General features: G+C 43.2%; 1 protein-coding gene across 1 annotated transcript in view; it reads left to right on the top strand.

The window, feature by feature from the left end:
• Nucleotides 1-21,436, top strand: part of LOC137373311 (neurexin-3-like) — an 883,651-nt gene that overhangs the window by 765,173 nt on the left and 97,042 nt on the right. Inside the window, exons 8-9 of the mRNA XM_068038134.1 lie at nt 6,839-7,042; nt 12,947-12,973. Coding sequence (XP_067894235.1) covers nt 6,839-7,042; nt 12,947-12,973 — 231 coding nt within the window. The remainder of the gene's footprint in view (nt 1-6,838; nt 7,043-12,946; nt 12,974-21,436) is intronic.

The raw sequence follows: 21,436 nt of genomic DNA, 5'->3' as shown, positions 1-21,436 counted from the left end.
AGATATAGGACAGATGTTAGAGGTAGTTTCTTTACTCGGAGAGTAGTAGGGGCATGGAACGCCCTGCCTGCAACAGTAGTAGACTCGCCAACTTTAAGGGCATTTAAGTGGTCATTGGATAGACATATGGATGAAAATGGAACAGTGTAGGTCAGATGGTTTCACAGGTCGGCGCAACATCGAGGGCCGAAGGGCCTGTACTGCGCTGTAATGTTCTAAAAAAAAAAATCTATACTTTCTAGAAGATGCACTGCAGCAACTACCAAGACTCCTTTGACAGCACCTTCCAAACCCACGACCTCTACCACCTAGAAGGACAAGGGCAGCAGATGCATGGGAACACCGCCACCTGCAAGTTCCCCTCCAAGCCACACAGCATCCTGACTTGATGCTGGGCCTACCTGCAGTCCCAACAGTGGCCATAGCACCTGGTGGCAGTGCTGGGCCTGCTGAGTTGCCAGCCCTCTGATTGGCCGGCAGCTCCTGGAGGCAGGCTCCCTGGCCTTAAAGGAACAGGAACCCTGGCAGCGGGCAGTTAATTGCCTGAGCACCATTAAATACAGCTGGGGGGTCCTCTGAACGGCCAAGATGGGGCTCCCTCACCTTCTTGGCCCGGGACTGGGACCCTATGCTGCCTGCACAAAATTCTGCCCATAAAGTGGGATTATTACCTTTTAAGTAGATTCAAAATGGCATCCGAGCATGATATGGAAAGGCAGATATACGGATAAAATTATTTTCTGTAGCATCTCCTCCAGGTTTCTCACAGTTTTGACTGTCTAAATCCAATTGTTTGCAGTCAGAAAACACACTGGTAGGGCACTGTGTGGTTACTTAAAGATCTCTGCTGTTTAGCAGGACATGGTTAAAAAGATTCTTCTGGTTTATATCATGTAGATAATTAATGTCTGTTTAAATCTGCTCTAATCCATGAGTGAGGATATTCATGCAGCTGCAGGGTTCACAGTGCTTGGTGGGATTCTGTTTTAATTTAAGTGCTGTGTCTTTTGAAATCCTTAAAAAAAAAAGGTCTGGTTTACTTGAAGTTGAATCTGCTTTTTTTCATTTGTCATGTATTATCACTGTGGTACTGAGCCACATGAGCAGTTAATATTGATTCATTCAAATAGATTTGTTTCAGAATGTAACATTTTAGGATTAAGTATGAGTATTTTGAGACATGGCATGTGAGTATAGCTTTCTTTGGTGCAAAAAAGGTGACTTTGGTTCCCAAAGCTCTCCACCACTGGGGCTTTCCTCTCTTCATGTGTGGGTTTTCTGTAGACTAATTGATAGAAATTGCTTTCTACAGTTAGTCAACAGTCCATCATTGTTGTATTATACGACCGCTAGCATGGTAGAAGGCAAACTAGATAGATCATGGTCCAGCAATTCTGATCTTTCTATCTAAATCTATATTGATAGATTTCTTGTCAGTACTGAGTTATCTCTTGTTATTGGGAAATGGTACAGGTGCTGCAATTCAACTTGATGACTTGGGCTGGAGAAGAGTAAGAAAATCAGCAAGTCCTGGTGAAAATTGTACATAGGTAGACTTAATGACGTGATCAGACTTGGCTGTGATATACTGTATTGTTGAATAACATGCCAACCCTCACAACATAATCACATACATGAAGAACGTTCACATACTTTTAATTCATTTTCAGGGTGCCACTGGTAAAACTAGCAGTTATTGCCCATCCCTAGTTGATCTTAAGAAGGTGGTGGTGAGCTGCCCTCTTGAATCATAGCAGTTTATGTCGTGAAAGTACACTCACAATGCTATTCATTAGGGAGTTCTAGAAATCAACTTAGCAGCAACAAAAGAAGGGTCATATGTATATATCTCCAAGTCGGGATGCCATGTGATTTGAAAGGGAACTTGTGGATGATGGTGTTCCCATGCATCAGAGGGCAGGACTTCCGTTGTCAGGGTCCTTGATCCCATGGAAGGCCTGCCGCTGTCCAGTTAAGTGCCTAATTGGCACGGTTCGGCAGGCTTCCCACAGAAGAGGTGATGCAGGGTTTGCGGGCTCACTTTTGTCGGACATCGAGACCCCTGTTGCCCAGATAAAATCCCAGCCTGTGCGTGGAGGCGGAAGACATGGGTATGGTTCTTCATAAATACTTTGCATCGGTTTTCGTAAAAGAGCGGGACGATACAGACATTGTGTATATCTCCAAGTCGGGATGCCGTGTGATTTGAAAGGGGAAATGGGGAGGAGGAGTGTGAAATATTAGATGAAATTAACTTAGTGGGAGAGCAAGGATTAAGGGCTTTAACATCTTTGAAAGTGGATAAATCCCCAGGCTCGGATAAACTGTATCCTACGCTGTCAAGGAAAGCAAGAGAAGAAATAATGGAGACTCTGACCATCATTTCCAATCCTCTCTGGCCACAGGCGTGGTGTCAGGTGACTGGAGGACAGCTAATGTTGTACCATTGTTTAAAAAGAGAGAAAGGGATAGACCAAGTAATTACAGGCCAGTCAGCCTAACCTTGGTGCTGGGAAAATAATTGGAAAACATTCTGAGGTACAGGATAAATCTTCACTTAGAAAGATTTGGATTAATCAAGGATAGACAGCATGGATTTGTTGAGGGAAGGTCATGTCTGACTAACATGATTGAATTTTTTGAGGAGGTAACAAGGAGGGTTGATAAGGATAGTGCATTTAATGTAAAATAAAAACAGGAAATGCTGGAAATACTCAGCAGGTGTGGAGAGAGATGCTGCCAGACCTGCTAAGTATTTCCAGCATTTCTTGTTTATATTTCAGATTTCCAGCATCCGCAGTATTTTGCTTTTAATTTGGTGCATTTAATGTAGTCTATATAGATTTTAGTATGGCTTGATAAGGATCCATGTGGGAGGACTGGTCACAAGAGTAAAAGCCCATGGGATCTAAGGTAAGCTGCCAAGCTGGATCCAAAATTGGCTAAGAGGCCAGTGGTGCTTTTTTGACTGGAAGGCTGTTTCCAGTGGCGTTCTACCAGGCTCAGTACCAGATCCCTTACTTTTTGTGGTATATATCAATGATATGGACTTGAATGTAGGGGTATGATTAACAATTTTGCAGATGATACAAAAATTGGCCATGTGGTTGATGATGCCTGGATGGGTGCAGCTCCAAAAAGCACAAGAAGCTCAACAGCATCCAGGACAAAGCAGCCTGTTTGATTGGCACCCCATCCACAAACATTCACTCCCTCCACCAGTGATGCAGTGGCAGCAGTGTGTACCATCTACAAGATTCACTGCAGCAACACACCAAGGCTTCTTAGACAGCGCCTTCCAAAGCTGCGACCTCTACCAACTAGAAGGACAAGGGCAGCAAATGTATGGGAACACCACCACCTATAAGTTCCCTTCCAAGTCACACACCATCCTGACTTGGAACTATATCGCCGTTCCTTCACTGTCACTGGGTCAAAATCCTGGAACTCCCTTCCTAACAACACTGTGGGTGTACCTACCTCACATTGACTGCAGCAGTTCAAGAAGCATCTCCCCACCACCCTCTCGAGGGCAATTAGGAATGGGCAATAAATGCTGGCCTAGCCAGTGACGCCCACTACCCATGAATGAATTTAAAAAAATAAAGCTGCAGACTACATGAATATGTCAATGGACTAGTCAGGTGGGCAAAACAGTAGCAAATAGAGTTCAGTCCGGAGAAGTGTGAGGTCATGCATCTGGAGAAGGCTAACAAGGTAAAGGAATGCAGAATAAATGATAGGGTGTAGAGGAGCAGAGGGACCTTGGAGTGCATGTCCGCAGATCCCTGAAGGTGGCTGGACAGTAGATAAGGTGGTCAAGAAGGCATTCAGGAATGCTTGCCTTTATTAGCTGAGGCACAGCATATAAGAGCTGGGAGGTTATGCCGGAGCTGTATAAAATACTAGATAGGCCACAGCTGGAGTATTTTGTGCATTTCTGGTCACCGCACTATAGGAAAGATGTGATTGTACTAGAGAGGGTATAGGGGAGATTTACGAAGATGTTGCTTAGACTGGAGAATTTTAGTTAAGAGGAAAGATTGGATAGGCTAGGGTTGTTTTCTTTGGAACAGAGGAGGCTGAGAGGAGACAAAATGGGATTATATAAAATTATGAGGAGTCTAGATAGAACAGATAGGAAGGCCCTATTCCCCTTGGTTGAGAGGCTCATAACCAGGGGGCATAAATTTAAGGTAAGAGATAGGAGGATTTGAGGGGAAATTTTTTTCATAGAGGGTGATAGGGATCTGGAACTCATTACCTGAAAGGGTGGTAGAGGCAGAAACCATCATAGCATTTAAAAAGTTCTCAGAGATGCACTTAAAGTGCCGTAAACTACAAGGTTATGAACCAAGAGCTGGAAAGTGGGATTAGGCTGGATGGCTCTTTTTCAGCAGGCATGGACACGATTGGCTGAATGGCCTCCCTCTGTGCTGTAAATTTCCATGATTCTCTGATAATCACTCCTATGAAGTACATTAGGACATTTTACTACCCTACTGGGACTATATAAATACAAATTGTTGTTGTTTATTGGTACCCCAGCCCAAGTAAGGAGTTACTTCAAATGAAGGGAGAAAAGGGAAGATAATGTTGGAGGTGGTGGGGGAGGAAATAAAGTATGATATTCCTTCTTTCCATTTCTGCTATTGACTTCCCTTTGTCATACATCTTACTGAGCTGAAAACCTGACCAAGGTTTTTCCTTTATTCATGGAATGTGGGTGTCACTGACAAAGCCAGCATTTGTTGCCCATCCCTAATTGCCCTTGAAAAAGTGGTTGTGAGTAGTTTTTTGAACTGCTGCCGTTCATGTGGTGCAGGTACACCCGCAGTGTTGTTAGGAAGGGAGTTCCAGGTTTTTAATCCAGCGACAGTGAAGGAACGCCAGTATAGTTCCAAGTCAGGAAGGTATTGATTTGGAGCAGAGTTTGCAGGTGGTGATGTTCCCATGTGCCTTCTGACCTTATCCTTTTAGGTGGTAGAGTTTGTGGATTTGGAAGGTGTCGTTGAAGGAGGCTTGGTGAGTTGCTGTAGTGCATCTTGTAGATGATACACACTGTTGCCACCGTGCATCAGTGGTGGAGGGAGTGAATGTTTAAGGTGGTAGATGGGGTGCCGAGCAATCAAGCAGGCTGCTTCGTCCTGGATGGCGTCAAGCTTCTTGAGTGTTGTTGAAGCTGCACTCATCCAGGCAAGTAGAGAGTATTCCATCCATTTCAGGTAGTGTTCCTGTATTACTGGAGTGTCCAAGAATTTCTTTCCTATGGATTATGCTTTCTTTCACATTGCTTTACGAAAAACAGGTAGTTAATAGATTATGTGGCACAGTTGCTTAGAAAACTGTCCCATTGAACTCAGAAACTGTGGCCTAAAAATCAACCGAGTTGATGCCTAACATTTTAATGATTATAATGAACCTGAAGTGTCTCCTTTAATTTTGTAAATGAAACCTCAAACTAATTCTGTCACACAGAATGGCCCATGTTTCGACAGTAATCAGCAGTCTTGCTCTCGGAGGGCATGAGATCTTCAGATCTTGGTCAGTGTGAGATCTTCTGATGTTGAGGTTGAACCATATTGATGTGGCAGGGAAGGGGCAGCTTCACTCTCTATGTCTAATCTGTATGACTGGGAAACATGACACTGTACGAAAACTTATATCAAATCCTGAGCCCAACATCTCTCAAAGTTCAGCAGCAACTTGTATTTTTACCTTGAAAGGAGCTGTCATTTCTCACTCCCTAGTTCTGATGCCTTCTGCTGGTTGCAGCATTAAAGTTGTTGAGCAACTATTCTCCGCTGCTTCACCATGGCCATCTCCCTTTGGGCTAACTCCACCCTTACTTACTCTGCTTTCCGCAGCCCGACATCCCGACACTTCAGTCTCTCATTATTTTGTATTCACCCCTCCCCCACCACCACTTCCTCTCCATCCCATGGACGAACCTTCAGCAACAACTCTGGAATTCTCCTCTCGAACCTTTCTGCCTTGTTGCCTCTCTGCCCTCCTGCCGAAGCCTACTCAACACTTACATTGTTTTTTAAAAATGATTTGGAACACCTTTCCTAACTTCCTTCCTACTTCCTTTGCAATGCCCACCACTTCCCCCGGAAAGACCAGATTACGCCCAAGCTAGCTAGCTCCCGTTTTTTGGGTGGGAAAAAAAACGCTAATGGGTCTGATATGGCCTGTGGCGTACCCTCGCTCCAAATTGCTTACAACGTCTGAGTTGTCCAGGGCGCATGGCTGAAGCTAGCATTAGTATAATTTCCTATGAGATTCAAGAGGCTATTTAGTCATGACTGACTGCAGCATGTGACATGCAACTGTGCATGCTGCATTCGGTATTCTTGTGCAATTGGCAGCTAAACTGTTAGTCCTTAGAGACACAGCTGGAGGACGCCATAAAAAAATTAACTTACCTGACTGTGGAGCCAGGAGTAGCCGGATTGTTCCACATTGAAACTGCAAGCCACTCATAGCCCTCCCAATTTCCTCCTCCAATTCTGCACAGTCCTCTTGCTCATTGGCATCGGCACAACAGTCATGGTGCAGAATTTGAGATGATTGCTAGTCCAGTGTTACTGGACAAAATCTGAAAGAGGACCAACATTCAATTGTCATTTCGAAGAAGGAAAATAATAATGCAAGGATCAAAAAGCCTTGCATGGATGTTGTAAACTTGTCTTGTTATAAAAAGTAGTCAGTTGTGTGTACAATTTCAAAAAATTCCTTCAACTCCAGACACAAATGCCAAAGATTGACACCTCCCTGATTGATGAAAAGCACAAGTTGCTGTAACCTATCACCACTTTTATTTCTTTCCCTGCAGAGGCATCCATCCTCAGCTACGATGGCAGCATGTACTTGAAGATAGTTATGCCCTGGGTAATGCACACGGAAGCTGAAGATGTCTCGCTCCGCTTCATGTCCCAGCGAGCCTACGGCTTGCTTGTAGCTACAACCTCGAGGGACTCAGCCGACACACTTCGCCTGGAGCTCGATGGAGGGCGTGTGAAGCTGACAGTCAACTTAGGTATTGTATGACACTTGGTTGCAGGGCTGATGCAGCTCATGTCTAGAGTTTTCTTTCTATCAGTAGTAAAACTATTAACAATTGCTTCAATGCATTAAATACTTGATCTTAAATTTATCCCGCACCTAGTTTCCTAAAACAGTAATGTTAATTAGTAACACTGTGAGTAGTTTGTGTTGTACAAAATGTGCATGAAATTATTCTCTAACATGAGACGATATGAACTTTTGGATTTGAAATCCATGTTTAAATGGACCATCTTTTGAGCTACTATTCATGTTTTTTGCAACCATATCTGTTCGCACTGCCAAGTAAGTCACAGCTACTGTTTAGTAAAATACTTACAGGCACGTGTTTAAATCATTCAAAAATAATTGCGTTCCCATAATAATTGCTTATTATAAAAGAAAAAGTGCTGTGACCTACTCGGGTGGGTTTTTTATACATATAAAAATGTTTTAAAGAATGTCCTGTAAATGTGTGTAGTTTTTTTATGTGTTTTTTTGTAGTCATTTTTGCTCTTCATTTGAGTAAAATTTTGTGGTTTTATAGAATTACTGGATTTTTTTTAAAACTTAAAGTTATTGCTTAATTTTTATTTCAAAATGCTTCATGAGTCATCAGTCAAAAGATGGCTATCAACCCTTCAAAGGCCTGAAGCCTGCGGCCCGCTTGGCAAACAGCCCTGAGAACAGAGTGCACAACCTGACTTGCAGCTGGCTCGCATTACCTCACAGACGCCCAAGTTCTTTCTCCCCCCACTGCTTCCATACACACGCAGCCCCCCACTAAATTGGGAACCTCAGTATCTGCTCTCCAAATTGCAATGATTCATCAAGATCAACCAGCAAACAGTAGTCAATTGTGCATCATTTTTTTTTTGTTGTAACAGCTGTTTCCAGAAACCTCTCCAAATCTCAACTAGCAACCCTTTTAATTCTTGTGCAATTAATGAGCAAGAAAGCTCCCATTAGAGATGCATTTGCGTAATTTTTATAATCAGTGCACTGATTGTCATTTATTTTATGCGACAAAGGAAAAATACCTGGTCAGAATTTTAAAATGTGTAGCTATGAACTTTGAAGGAAGTGATGCTCCCCTTTAAGAACGTTAATCAATTATTTGATCAGACTGAAATGATGGGGGAAATTGGATACATGTATCATTCTTTAAAATACAATTTCTCAGTTCATCTTCCCCAATTCAATAAAAGATTTAAAAGTAAATAAATATTGTTACTTTGAAAAACACATTTAATTATTTTGGATATTGTTTAAAAAAAAAAGTGATGCATTTTTGAAAGCCAAAATGTAATCATTTTCTAACTGGGGGAAAAAAAATGAGGTTTATAGCAGAAGAGAAAATAAAGTTGTTTTATTGATGCAGAAGCTGTTTCTATTCCAGTCCATCCCAGAACAGAAATCTTACTGAGCCTACTGTTGCTGTAAATTCAAAAACATTTTCAACAATTCCCGGTGCTATTACCATATCTATTTTTTGTCCTGTTGAAGCTTTCCTTCATCATTGTGTGTTTTTTATAGTGGTTATGCCCTCTAGTGATCACTATGCAACACAAACTAAGTACTTCCTGCTCATGTCCAGGGTAAGTTGGATGCTTTGCATGTCTTGTTTGCTTTTAAACTAAGCTTAAAAAAAAAATTAATTGGTCTTTAGCTGTTGCTTTGCAAATAAAGCCGAGTCGGCTTTGAAGCCGAAGGGTGTTCAATTCTCAGCTTACGATGAAACTAGGTTCAAATAACCAGTGCTTAATAAAAAGACATGGAGGCACATTTAAACGCAGAAAGAGCAATAGGTCTAGATCTCAGTTATAGTAATATGAATTGCATCTTTGCACAGATCTCAATATTTCCTCATGTTTGTATCTCTCTGGAGGAAATCTCCATGGATCTTGATCACGGAAAGTGATACATGGCACTAATAATCCATTGACAACTTTTTAATCATTTTTTCCCCCAAATTTATGAGCTTGTTTTACTGATTTAAAACGTGATCTGCTTCACTGCCTCTAAACACAAATTAAAATCAGTTATTGCTGTTTACAAAGGAAATGTCTTTTAATCCTAATTGAGGTACAACTATTCTTAATTCAAAATTGCTTAATTCAAATTATTAGATAATTTGTATTCTTTTAATGGAAAAAAATGACTTATAAATATTAGCATATTTTCCTTTGCAATTTCACTCCTGTGTCACCCTGTGCGCACCCGCCCAGCTGCCGCTCCCCCAGACATCTGGTAGGATAGTCGCAGAAAACAAAGCAATGCCTGCCCCCACCCATAATTTCCATTCCCCTCTTCCCCCACTGTCGCTGTGCACCCCTTTCTCTGCCTGCTGGTGAGGAGAGGCCGGGGGTGACCCAGGATCACTACGTATTTCTCTCCCATCTGACCCAGCTACTGTAGCTGCCCAAGATTGCACCTGGGGCATGTTGTGATATTGCTTTAGCTGTCTGAGTATTAGTTAACATACTGTTGAATATGTAAATAGTTTAGTATATATCACCACAGAAAGTGATGTACGCCAACATGTGATTTAGCAGTCAGAACAGTGTTAGGCAATAGTAAGCACATGCATCTTAGAATTCTCCTGTAAGTCTGTTATTTTGTAAAATATGAACCCTTCATTCAACTTACCATTGGTAGGTTTGTGTTGAGAGGCAGTGGCAGTATGGACCTGAAGTTCCTGGATGGAGGTGGAGAGATGGCCTAACAGTTGCTCCAAAAACACCTCCAAACACCTACCTTCTTACGCAAGAGACCTACAAAAGCTCTACCTAAAATTTTCTGCCGGGGCCTCTTTAAGTGGCCTCTCTGCCTCTCCTGGTGCTGCTGTACCTGTTTTTTGCTGGTCTAACTTTACACCTAACATTGGCCGACTTGGACTTGCATCCAGAATCCTGCTGAGTGACCCCTGGAAAATATGTCAGGGCCACAGCAGGCTCATGAGTCCATTCATGCCATCACCTTGCTTGAAAGAGGAAAATCCAGTCCTACAAATCTGCTGACAGCAGATGGCTTCCTCCTCTGGAGGCAGTTTGTTGAGATTAATATCATGCCATCAGTTCCAACTAGTGCGTGCAGTCGCCCAGAAGAATATTAACTTACTCTTTAAGGATGATTTAGAGAATTGGAGCTTTAAGGAGTATAACTGCAATGCCTGCCACTGGAACTAGGATCAATATTCCCATCACCTACACTGTGGATCAGTGCACACACTGAAGCTGTTCAGGGGACATTGAGATAGATAATGATAATTGCTTAGCTTATTTAATGAAAACAGGGGGGGAAAATATGTATCATTGATTTTAACTACATTTGTTCATCGCGAGACCAAATGACCACATTTTTCATCATAAAATCTCTTCAGGCTATCTGTAATAAATAGTTCTTTTCAAAAATGATTAATCTCTTTTTCCACACTTCAGAACAAATCTTTTCTTACAGCATTGCCACCACAATTAATTTTGAACCGATTTTTAACTTTTTTTTTTCTAGTTAAATGCCTCCTTTTTGTTTTTCTTTTTCCTGTTTGCAAAGACTTTGAATAGGTGGCTACACATTTGGTTTGCATCTGACAAGGTCTGAGACTTAATGGTCTGACTGAGAATTGAACACTCTTTAAGGGGCCAGGACAAAGCTAAAGCTCCCCAGTGGTAAACTTTGAATCATTTGGAGAGCGCAGTTGGGAATGCCCAAATTCAGGAGAAGAAACAAACTCTGCTTCTGTTTATAAACTCCGAGGGATCCTCCTGAGTACTTTCTAAACCAAGAGTTTCAGATGGCCTGCTCAGGAGGTCTCCTGTCAATGCAATGCAAACTGCATTGCAGAGGAAAATGATGTCCCTTTTCGTCACATCTATTACTGTTCCACGCATTCAGAATCCTTCAGATCTGATAGTTCAGGATCTGAAAGCCTTAGTATTTGCAAGAAAAAAAAATGAAAGATTTTTTAAAGATCTCCACCTCTCAAGGTGCCAAGCACATGAACCCCTTTCTGCTTCTTCCCCGTGTGATCACTGTCCAAGGTCAAGCCGCTCCTGCCTTCATCCAATCCTCCAATAAGCAACGTTCTTCAGTAGCAATCGTTGGATAGTGACCAGGCACCCTGAACAAGTTTTCTCCATTCTTCCCCACCATTACTCCAACACTGGGGTCATCAAGGTTAACTATAGCATTCCCCCTATTGAGACCCAGTCTGAAATCAGCGAGCTGAGCACAGGAGATCAAACCTTGCGGAACATGCAACCTGCATAGATCAGCATCACATTTGCCCATCTACATATACCAACTGAATAATTGGGGAACTCAGACAAACGCATGTTTAATTGCTAACAGGAAATGACAGGAAAAGAAACACCTTACCTTTAAAACATTACATTAAGTATAAATTAAACCATATACTCCAATATCACATTCTCTAGATTGAAGTTGCTAATGTCTTAAATGTGTTTTATTCCCTGAATTTGCATAATCCTAACCCCACAAATTGGTGTAGGTTGGCAGAGTAGTTTTTTAAAAGGCGGAAAAATCTAACTGAGTTCCGTAAACATCAGAGGCATTCAGTCTTGCCCAATGATAGCGCTCAAGAGTCAGTCGCACGTCCCAAAGGCACATTTAATATTCGTCCCACTTTTTATTAAACTGAGTGCCTTTATTTGGGAATGAGGTAACCGTGGTTGACCAATTGGGTTTCAGGGTAGGGACAACAATGATGAAGGAAAGTCGTGTAGCCCCATAAGGTATCGCGGCCTCTGTACGGTGATTGTGCCGAATGGTCCGCGGCTGTTTGCACCCACTTTTCTGTTGCGGTTGACGACACATGACAAACCTGGCCACGTGAAACTGAACCCAGATTGTTGATGTTTTTCTCCTCGTTGTTTCTCAAGAATTTCTCTGAATTGCCTGATTTTCTGGAGCCTGAAGTATCTCCTTTTATTTAATTTTGTAAAAGAAAAAAAAACCTTGTCAATCGATAACAACTAAAGTGGGGAAATATTGGTCCCACAGCTTTAATTGGATTAAGAAGTGCCTCAAATTCTACATATGTATTGAAGAAGATACCACTCTGACAATAAAAAAAAAAGCTGGTAAGCGATTTGATAATTGAGGGCGACAATTTATAACCTGTATAAATATTTCTGGACCTACATCACAATTTAAAAAACTCTTTTGCTCATAGCTTCTGATTTCAATCTACAAATGATATCTGAAAAATTGCTGTTATCCTGAACAGTTTCATATATTTTCTTTTTTATCCTGTACTTGATATTTTAATGAAGTCCTTGAGAAACTTGCTAGATCTTTCAAAGATCACTGGCCCTACCAAAGCACTGCTCACCCATCTTCTTGCTAAATGCTGTTTTCCAACAGTTTCCTCAGTAGTATTTGGTAGACTAGTTGGCCATGAGTTTGTGAAATGGTGGAGCCAGTCATCTTTGAGGCTTACAATTTGAACAATCTCCACTAAATCTTGGTTGAGTTTTCATATGGTTAGTTGTTTGCAAGTGGCCATTTTATAATAAGAGGTTGGGGATGACGGGGTGGGGTGGGGGGGGGGGGCGGGTGGAGGGATGAGGGAAAGAGTGTGAAAAGAAGTTGCTGGTTATCCTAAAGAAAAGTAGGCTCCTGATAATGCATTGGGACTAGAACATGAGTATAATGTGCAAAATTTCTGAGAGACTTTTGTTGTATGGAGGTCACCAATCCATGTTTGAGTCTCATTTTGTAAACATCTTTGATATGTATGTGAAATTAAGAGTAAAGTAAAATGGCCACCTTCTTGCGTGTGTCTGTCCCCGGAAGGGTGGACTTATTGTTATTGGATGTCTGCAGCTGTTACCTTGAAGGATGCGATTTCATCTTTCATTTATTCTTCCCCGTCTAGACTGTATCAGGATTAACTGTAACTCCAGTAAGTTATTGTTCAAGTTTCATTTTGCTCTTAATGCTTTTATAGTGTTTAAAAGAATTGCTTAATATGTATGTTGTTATGTCTTTAGATGCACTGGGGAAAAGACTGCAGTGGTTGACTTTCTGAATATGCCAAAAGATCAATGAGTTAAAATAACCCGCAGTCAAATCTCATTAACAAGTACCAGTAAAATGTGTAAAGTTCTAATTTCTTTGTTTATTTAGCTCCTTCATACAGAACAGTTATTGGATCTCAAGCAAACGTATCTCAATCTTGAGGTCTGTTACACAGTGCTAATCACACCACTTGTAAGCCAGTGTAAGCCCACTGGATAAAGTTTAATGGCATTTGACTGTGATCTAGTAATAACCTGCATGTTTTGAATGGTCAGTGAAACAAAGTGATAAGTGTTTCTGCAGTCATAAAAGCAAATAAAAGGGCGTAATCCTTTAACAAGCAACACAAGAGCAGTAAGTCAAAGCACTGGAGATAGTTTCACTGTGGGACCAAAGAGCTTAAAATGTGGTCTTATCCAATTCTGGGTCAACTGAGGGCAACCAAGTGCTCATCGCAGACACAGGTTTTCCATCATGACTAGGGTCACCTACTCTGCGATTTATTTTTTATTTGCTCAGAGGATGTGAGTGTCACTGACAACATTTGTTTGCCATCCCTAGTTCCCCCTGAGAGAGTGGTGGTGAGCCACCTTCTTGAACCGCTGCATTCCATGTAGGGTAGGTATACCCACGGTGCTGTTAGGAAGAGAGTTCCAGGATTTTGACCCAGCGACAGTGAAGGAATGGCAATAAAGTTCCAAGTCAGGTTGCTGTGTTGCTTGGAGGGGAGCTTGCAGGTGGTGATGTTCCCATGCATCTTCTGCCCTCATCCTCCTATGTGGTGGAGGTCACGGGTTTGGAAGATGCTGTTGAAGGAGGCTTGGCGAGTTGAGATCTATGCAAATAAAAGAGGCGTAATAGCAGGGTAATCCTGGCCAGACATAGATAGTGAGCCTGATTCCATATATCTTCAAGGTGTTATGACCTTACCTTGACCAGCGCCTTCCATTTTACCTTAAATGACAGGCATTAAAATATATAAATATTTAAAATAATGTTTTATGGCAGATGCAAATCAGTTATTTTCTAACAGAAAGGGTTATGTAGATCTGAAGGTCCACTATTGGTTTATCCATGTTTTCTGCTCATAACAATTTAGGACATAAGGTCAGTGTTCTGCCACAACAGCAGTGAGAAATCTAACTTGTGAGAGAACTCTATTGTTGTCATTGCGCTGCCTTGCTACTCATTTGCTTTTACAGAGGGCACATTCTGCTCAGCAGGGACTGGATTATTAAATCCATTCGGGGTCTGGATTGGAGTCGGGCAGACGAGCAATTTGGCACTGGTGGCCTTCGTGCCAATTTACTGCCCTCCGTGCCAGTTTGCCACCACAATCCTGACCCCGAGCCATTTTGAATGAGTGCGCCTTGGGGTCTGTTCGGCTTTTCTCCGCTTCCCACCGGGCAGCCAATTGAGGCGAATTATTGGTAATTACGGGGATTATTAATGCTCTGTTCCTGCGCCGATTGTCAATTGGAAATTCCAATATAGGTAGCCCATGTTGACCTGGACCATGTGCACACCCATGCGGTGGGCTCAGGGGGTGAGGTGGGGCGGGGGGGAGGGTTGGGAGCTCGATGGATCATGCGAGGGATTCCCCCCAACCTATAACGGCCACTGGACCCCAGCTGCAGCCACTGGCCGCCCCCTGGAGGGGTTGTCCCTTCAGGATCATGGCCAGACAGCTGTGGCTTTTTAAAGCATCAAAATAACTTACCATGCCTTCTCCCTTTTTCCATCTTCAGTTCGGCAGCTCCCACCTCGGCCAGTGGGGCTGCCGATCACTGGGTGCTGAAGGACCTCCCATTGGCCCTCCAGCGTTGGGTGCCCACCCGCTATCCCTGATTGGATGGTGAGCCCCCTCCCTGGCCTTTAATTGGCTGAGGATTTGAAAATCCCTGTGCTCCCATTTTTGGTTCTCAACCCCTGATTGAAAACCCAGGCCCAGGTCTGAGATTTGGATTTAGTGTTTCCTATCCTGTTAGTATTTGCCTACATACACCTCATTATATCATAAATGGTCCATTCCTTCCTTGCAAACTAAAATCAGAAGAAACTTTTAATTATTCTTTCATAATGGACCATTCTTACTGAAATCCTTGTAATGTACAATGTTAGATATTTGTCTTGTTTTGTGTAGGATCAAGACAGGGAGAAAAACATAACTCCGAGACATAATACTGTTCCTTTTTACATTATAAATACTTGGCAGCATTGCCCTAACCAAATTGGACTAGTTACCACTTGAGGAGGGAATTTTATGCTCTTCCCCCACAGCAGATTGGAGGCAGGGAGAGCACAAAATGGGCAGGATGGTGGGTGGGGGGGGGGGTGAAGGTGGTGTCCCGCTACCATCCCGCTACTGCCAAAATTTAGTCCAGGGCGGGAAGGCCCATGAACGGCCTTCAAATTGAGGCCTTTAACTGGGCAATTAACCCGCAATTAAGGGCCTCTTCCTGCTGCCATAATTAACCGTGTCCTGTTGCCGTATGGGAAGCACAGCACAAAAAACCCTGCAGGCTACTTCCCGGCACAGTGGAGCTGGGGGGTGGGAGAGGTCCCTCGTTAAATCACATTTAGTGCCTGATCGAGGGACCCGGCATTGGGAAAAGGGGGGACCCGCTAAGAGTCACTCCCCTGCTTTTGCTGCCGACATCCCTCCCCCCACTGCCACCCACACCCTGTGAGACCCCTCCCGCCCTGACTTACCTGAGGCCTGGGCCCAGCTTCTCGGCCTCCATAGGTGCATCTTCAGCATCAGCCACCTCTGATTGGCCAGCGGCACTCCGCAGGACCTCCGTGACGGGTTCCTTGGTCCTGTTGAAGACCCTCTGCTGTTCACTTAAGTGCCTGATTGGCACTAAATGTGGTGGGACTTCCAGAGAAGAGGCGACGCGGGGATCTCGGCATCGCTATTTCCGTACGTCAAGACCCCCACCACTAGGATAAAATTCCCCCCTTGATATCTCAAGGATTCCCTCTCGGCAATGTCACTCGTGTGGCTGCTGCTTTGCCATCTACTGACATCTAACCATCAGCTTGCTCAATATCTTGTGATCACTCCATCATGGAGCAAACTGTACTCTCTGGCCTATGTCAAAGATTTTTTTTTTTTGAAGCGTTCCACCCTTCATCCTATAATCCTGAAAAGACTTATCAAGATAGAAGCCAAATGCACGCCAATCACATCTTCGAGTTTTTTTTAATTCATTTTTATGGGATTTGCCCATCCCAAATTTTCCCCTTACAAATGGCTTGCTAGGCCATTTAAGAGGGCATTTTAAGAGTCAGCCACATTGCTGTGGCTCTGGAGTCATATGTAGGCCAGACCAGGTAAGGACAGCAGATTTCCTTCCTGAAAGGACGTCAGTGAACCAGATGGGTTTTTACAACCATCGACAATGGTTTTATGGTCATTATTAGACCAGCTTTTAATTCCAGATTTATTAATGGAATTCAAATTTCACCATCTGCTGCGGTGATATTCGAACCCATATCCCTACAGCATTGGCCTGGGCTCTGGATTATTAGTCCAGTGACATTACCACTCCGCCACTGCCTCCCCTCTTCGCCTTTTGGACCTATAGCTGGTTCCTCTCTAAAATGTAAATCAAAGGGGGATTAAAATAACCACCCCAGCCAAAATTATTCTGTGTACCACTGCAGTAGGTGAGAGTTAGACGTAGACATAGTTGATTAAGGGCTGCCCAATGTTTATTGCATTGAACTGAAGTATTTTTGTTACGTGGGAGGCACTTAAAAACCTACAGCAAATAGTTTCCCGTAGGCAGCGATTTTTCATATATATAAAAAATACCTTCCTGGTGTTCGACAGCCAAAGTAAAATCCCACTGTTTATGAACCAATTGCATTCTCCCGACATCGATTGCAACAAGGCCCTTTAAGGAACTTCACAAGTGGCAACATCACAAGAGCCAACATACCTTTGTTTTAATTTTGGAAACATACTGTATATCACCGCCGCATTCTCAGACTTCATGCTGACTGGAATTTAACAACTATTTGATTCTTTTTTGAAGCTTTTATGTCGAGATTGTAACATTAGCAACACAAGAATGCATCACAGCAGAATACAGCCCATCAAAAAGTGTTACTAGCACTGAGGGCTATTGATTTCAGTGGCTGCTAAGCAGACCAAGGAATCTTTGGAATCACTGCATTTGAGTAAAGTTTAGAAAAAGTCATTGGATAAAGAGAACGTAGGGACACTTGGAATGTTTTTCTTCTCTATACCCCACTCCCACCCTCCCCAACAGATATTAGTATGCCTGATTCTGAGTGTGAAGTGTATTTCTCTCTCTTCCCCCTTTCATCAGCTGTCCTCTTTCTCTCGTTTTCACAATCTGTTTCATCTAATTGTAATTCTTCCCTGTAAAATGAATTAATGCCACTTTCTGTTAACCCTCCTCGTACTAAAGATCTAGTGCACAGTCACAAACCTAACATCAACCGTGTATTCTAAGCTACCGACCTATAAAGAGTCACATGTACTTCAGTGTAATCACGCACTGTCCCCTACTATGATGGTTTTGTTATGCCTATAATTGAGTCTTTGAGGGAACCATTTGGCATAATGGGTTGAACACTGCCCTTTTACCTCTTCTCAAAGAACTGCAGAGGCTGCAAGTAAACTCATGCCAAGGAAACATCTTTCCTACAGGTTGTGATTTTCTGAACAGATAATTTAAAACTAATTGGTAGTAAATTGGTACTCACGTCAGGGACTTCATAGGATGACAGTGTTGGAAATGCCACATAGAGTGACTTAGAGCAACACTAAGTGGGGCTGCTCTGAGGTTTGGTTGAGGTAAATTACTGGGATCAAGGAGAGAGAGCTTTAACTGAACTCCTGACACATGGTGGGGGGGGGGGGGGGGGGGAATTTTAAGCTGTCCCCCGTAGTGGGTTTGGAGGCAGGGAGGGCATAAAATTCAGTGGGGAGGTTCCTGCTGCATTCCTGCCTCTGCCAAAATTTAGTCTGGTGCGGGGGTGGGTGGGGAAGGGTTGGGGTTTCCCTCGTTAAAAGGCATTTAGTGCCTGAATGAGGGACCCAACATTGGGAAGGGGCCCGCTGAGAACCACCCCCTGCCCTTGCCAGCGAATCCTCCCTGCAAAATTCTCCTGCCATACTCCTCCCGCCCTGACCTACCTGTGGTCTGGGTCCAGCGCCGCTCCTGGGTCTCCGGTGAGTGCTCCTCCAGCAACAGCCACCGCCTCTACGCTGCTCAGCAGAAGAGCTGCCAGCCTCTAATAGGCTGGCAGCTTTCCAAGGCCGGGACTTCCAGCGACAGGGTCCTTGATCTTGTGGAAGGCCTGCCACTGTCCGCAAGTGCCTGATTGGCACTAGATTTGGCCTTCCAGAGAACAGGCAACACGGAGATCTCGGTGTCGCTTTTTCCGGACATCGGGACCCCCATTGCCAGCGTAAAATCCTGGCTATGGTCTCTGTCACCTACAAGGACCAACAGTGGAAACATATGCCATTCTCTCACCAAGTCGATATAGAGGGATCTAGGTGTCCTCGTGCATGAATCGCAGAAAACTAGTATGCAGGTACAGCAGGTAATAAGGAAGGCAAATGGAATTTTGGCATTTATTGCTAAAGGAATAGAGTATAAAAGTAGGCAAGTGTTGCTGCAACTGAACAAGGCATTAGTGAGACCGCACCTGGAGTACTGCGTACAGTTTTGGTCCCCTTACTTGAGGAGGGATGTAGTTGCGTTGGAGGCAGTTCAGAGGAGATTCACTAGATTGATTCTAGAGATGAGGGGTTTGTCTTATGAAGAGAGATTGAACAGAATTAAGCCTTTACTCTCGAGTTTAGAAGAATGAGAGGAGATCTAATTGAGGTATATAAGATGATTAAGGGGATTGACAAAGTAGACGTAGAGAGGATGTTTCCTCTGGTGGGGCAATCTAGAGTGAGAGGTCATAGTTTTAGGATAAGGGGTAGCAAATTTAAAACGGAGATGAGGAGAAATTACTTCTCTCAAAGAGTCGTGAGTCTGTGGAATTCACTACCCCAGAGTGCAGTGGATGCCGGGACATTGAGTAAATTTAAGGAGGAGATAGAGAGATTTTTAATTAGTAATGGGTTGAAGGGTTATGGAGAACGGGCAGGAAAGTGGAGTTGAGGCCGAGATGGGATCAGCCATGAATGGTGGAGCAGGCTCGAGGGGCTAAATTGCCTACTCCTGCTCCTAGTTCTTATGTTCAAGCCTACTTAAGAGGGTTATTCAGCCAATTCAACTTATTCCATCGATCTCATCCTCTTTCAGAGCTTTTCACTGTCTCATATCCATTCCTATTCTCTCTCTCCACTTAAAAGTCTCATAATTATTAACAAAGGAAGACTTGCATTTATAACACGTATCATGACCTCAGGACATCCAGTGAAGTACTTTTGAAGTGTCATCAATGTTGTAGGAAACACAGCAGCCAATTTGTGCACAGCAAGCTCCCAGAAACAGCTATGTGATGAGGCTAGATAATCTACTTGTGATGCTGGTTAGGGAATAAGTATTGGCCAGGACACTGGGGATAATTCCCTTGCTCTTCTTTGAAGTAATTCCATGGGATCGTTTATGTCCACCTTAAACCGATGCCCCATCTGCTCTCTAACATCTTAACTAAGAGACAACGCAGCATTCTCTCAGTACTGTACTGGAGGGTCAGACTAAATTTTTGTACGCAAGTGCCTGGAGTGGGATGTGAACCCACACTCAGCTGACTCCGTGGCAAGAGTGCCACCCACCGAACCACCGCTGACACTAAATATGATGTGGAATCATTGATGTTGTTTCTTTTCACCAGAAATGTACAAGCACTTTCCAAACCAGCACTCTTTGCATATCAAATAGCTGCTAAAATATGACTGTACTCAGGTCATGTTTATTTACAACAATTAAGTCTTGTGGCCTTAAAGGAACAGATCCCTTAAAACACCACAGCGGACCTAAGCAACAGACATGCTGTTGAATACAAATGAAAGCCCATTATCAAACAGTGTAGTGTCTGATTTATCCAGAACAGCACCCTTAATCTTCACATATATGTAAAACTTTCAAGAAGTGAAACTTAAATTTATATACTATTCTTGTTTGAAAAATTTGAGATTCAGCAAAATAAGTACCAAGTGCAATTTGTGTTGAGGCGAGTTCTCAAGCATGATCTTCCAGTGTTCGAAAGGGTCCAGTTTTTAACCCTACGCATCTGGCACAAAACCGGTGGCTGGGCAGGTAGAATCAAGCAGGTTACTTACCCACTTGGAAGGTGAACCGTTCCCACTGTTTCCGAGCTGCAATAACTGACAGTTCAGATTGTTTCCTACATTGTATTTCCTTTCCCTCTCTCCCACAAGTTTCTTCCCAACCACGCACCCCCAGCCCTCCATCACTTCTCTAGGGGCTGACAGGTAGCCAAGGGCTGCCCAATCTTTATCTGCCAGCAGCCACTTTGCGGCCTCTTCTTGGATGGGCATGAAGTGGACCTGAGGCAGTGGGAGGTTAAAATATCCTTGGTCTGAAACTGGATGCCCTTTTTTTTCCCTCCTTTCTGCCTGAAGCCCGTTCTAGGTTCAAATCCATCCCTAGGTCTTTAAGACTATGACAAACAGACACAAATGGACAGGGACAGCTGACTCTTGTCAGATCACATCCGATATGCTATAGGATTTCTTTTCTAGTTCTCTCTCTTTAGCTCTTTTAGGTTGTAAAACGCAAATCAACTATATTTCTGGAACTTCAGCCACGTGGCCATTCTTAAACCATGAGCCTGAAATAGGAGTGACAGCAGGCTGCAGCTTAAACAAATGCAATTTTGGGTGCTTATCAGTTTATCTATTCATGGAAATGACTCTCAAACACTTACAATTGGAAGTGCCCTGATTCTGCTGGGCAGAATTAACTTGCCACTCGGTGTGTTTGATCAGTTGTTTAATGATATGGTGTAGGAGAATAGGTTATTTTATCTTGGGGCTTCAGGGATAGAATCAGTTCACATAATCTGAAGGGATATGTTTCAGTTAAGATTTTTACTGGCACAGTGAAGACAAATTTCACATTCAGCTCCCAATGACTGAATTTCCCATGCAATGTAAATGAAATAAATGCCAATATGGATTGTTTCCTGCATCACCATTTGAGGAGTGCAGGACCTGAGATGTACACATAGAAATTTTTTCAGTCTTCGTGGTCTTGGTGCAGGGAACAAGCCATGTGCTGGAATGGCTAGGCCTGACGCCCACCCAATAATAGACCTCAAGCCTCATAAGGATCACACCAGCAAGTAGTAGACACCTGTTGGGTGTGCTCAGACAGCTCAC

This window comes from Heterodontus francisci, chromosome 9 (genome assembly GCF_036365525.1).
Source record: "Heterodontus francisci isolate sHetFra1 chromosome 9, sHetFra1.hap1, whole genome shotgun sequence".
NCBI lineage: Eukaryota > Metazoa > Chordata > Chondrichthyes > Heterodontiformes > Heterodontidae > Heterodontus > Heterodontus francisci.
Note: the sequence above shows the minus strand (reverse complement) of the source record. Positions and strands in the feature narration are given on the sequence as shown.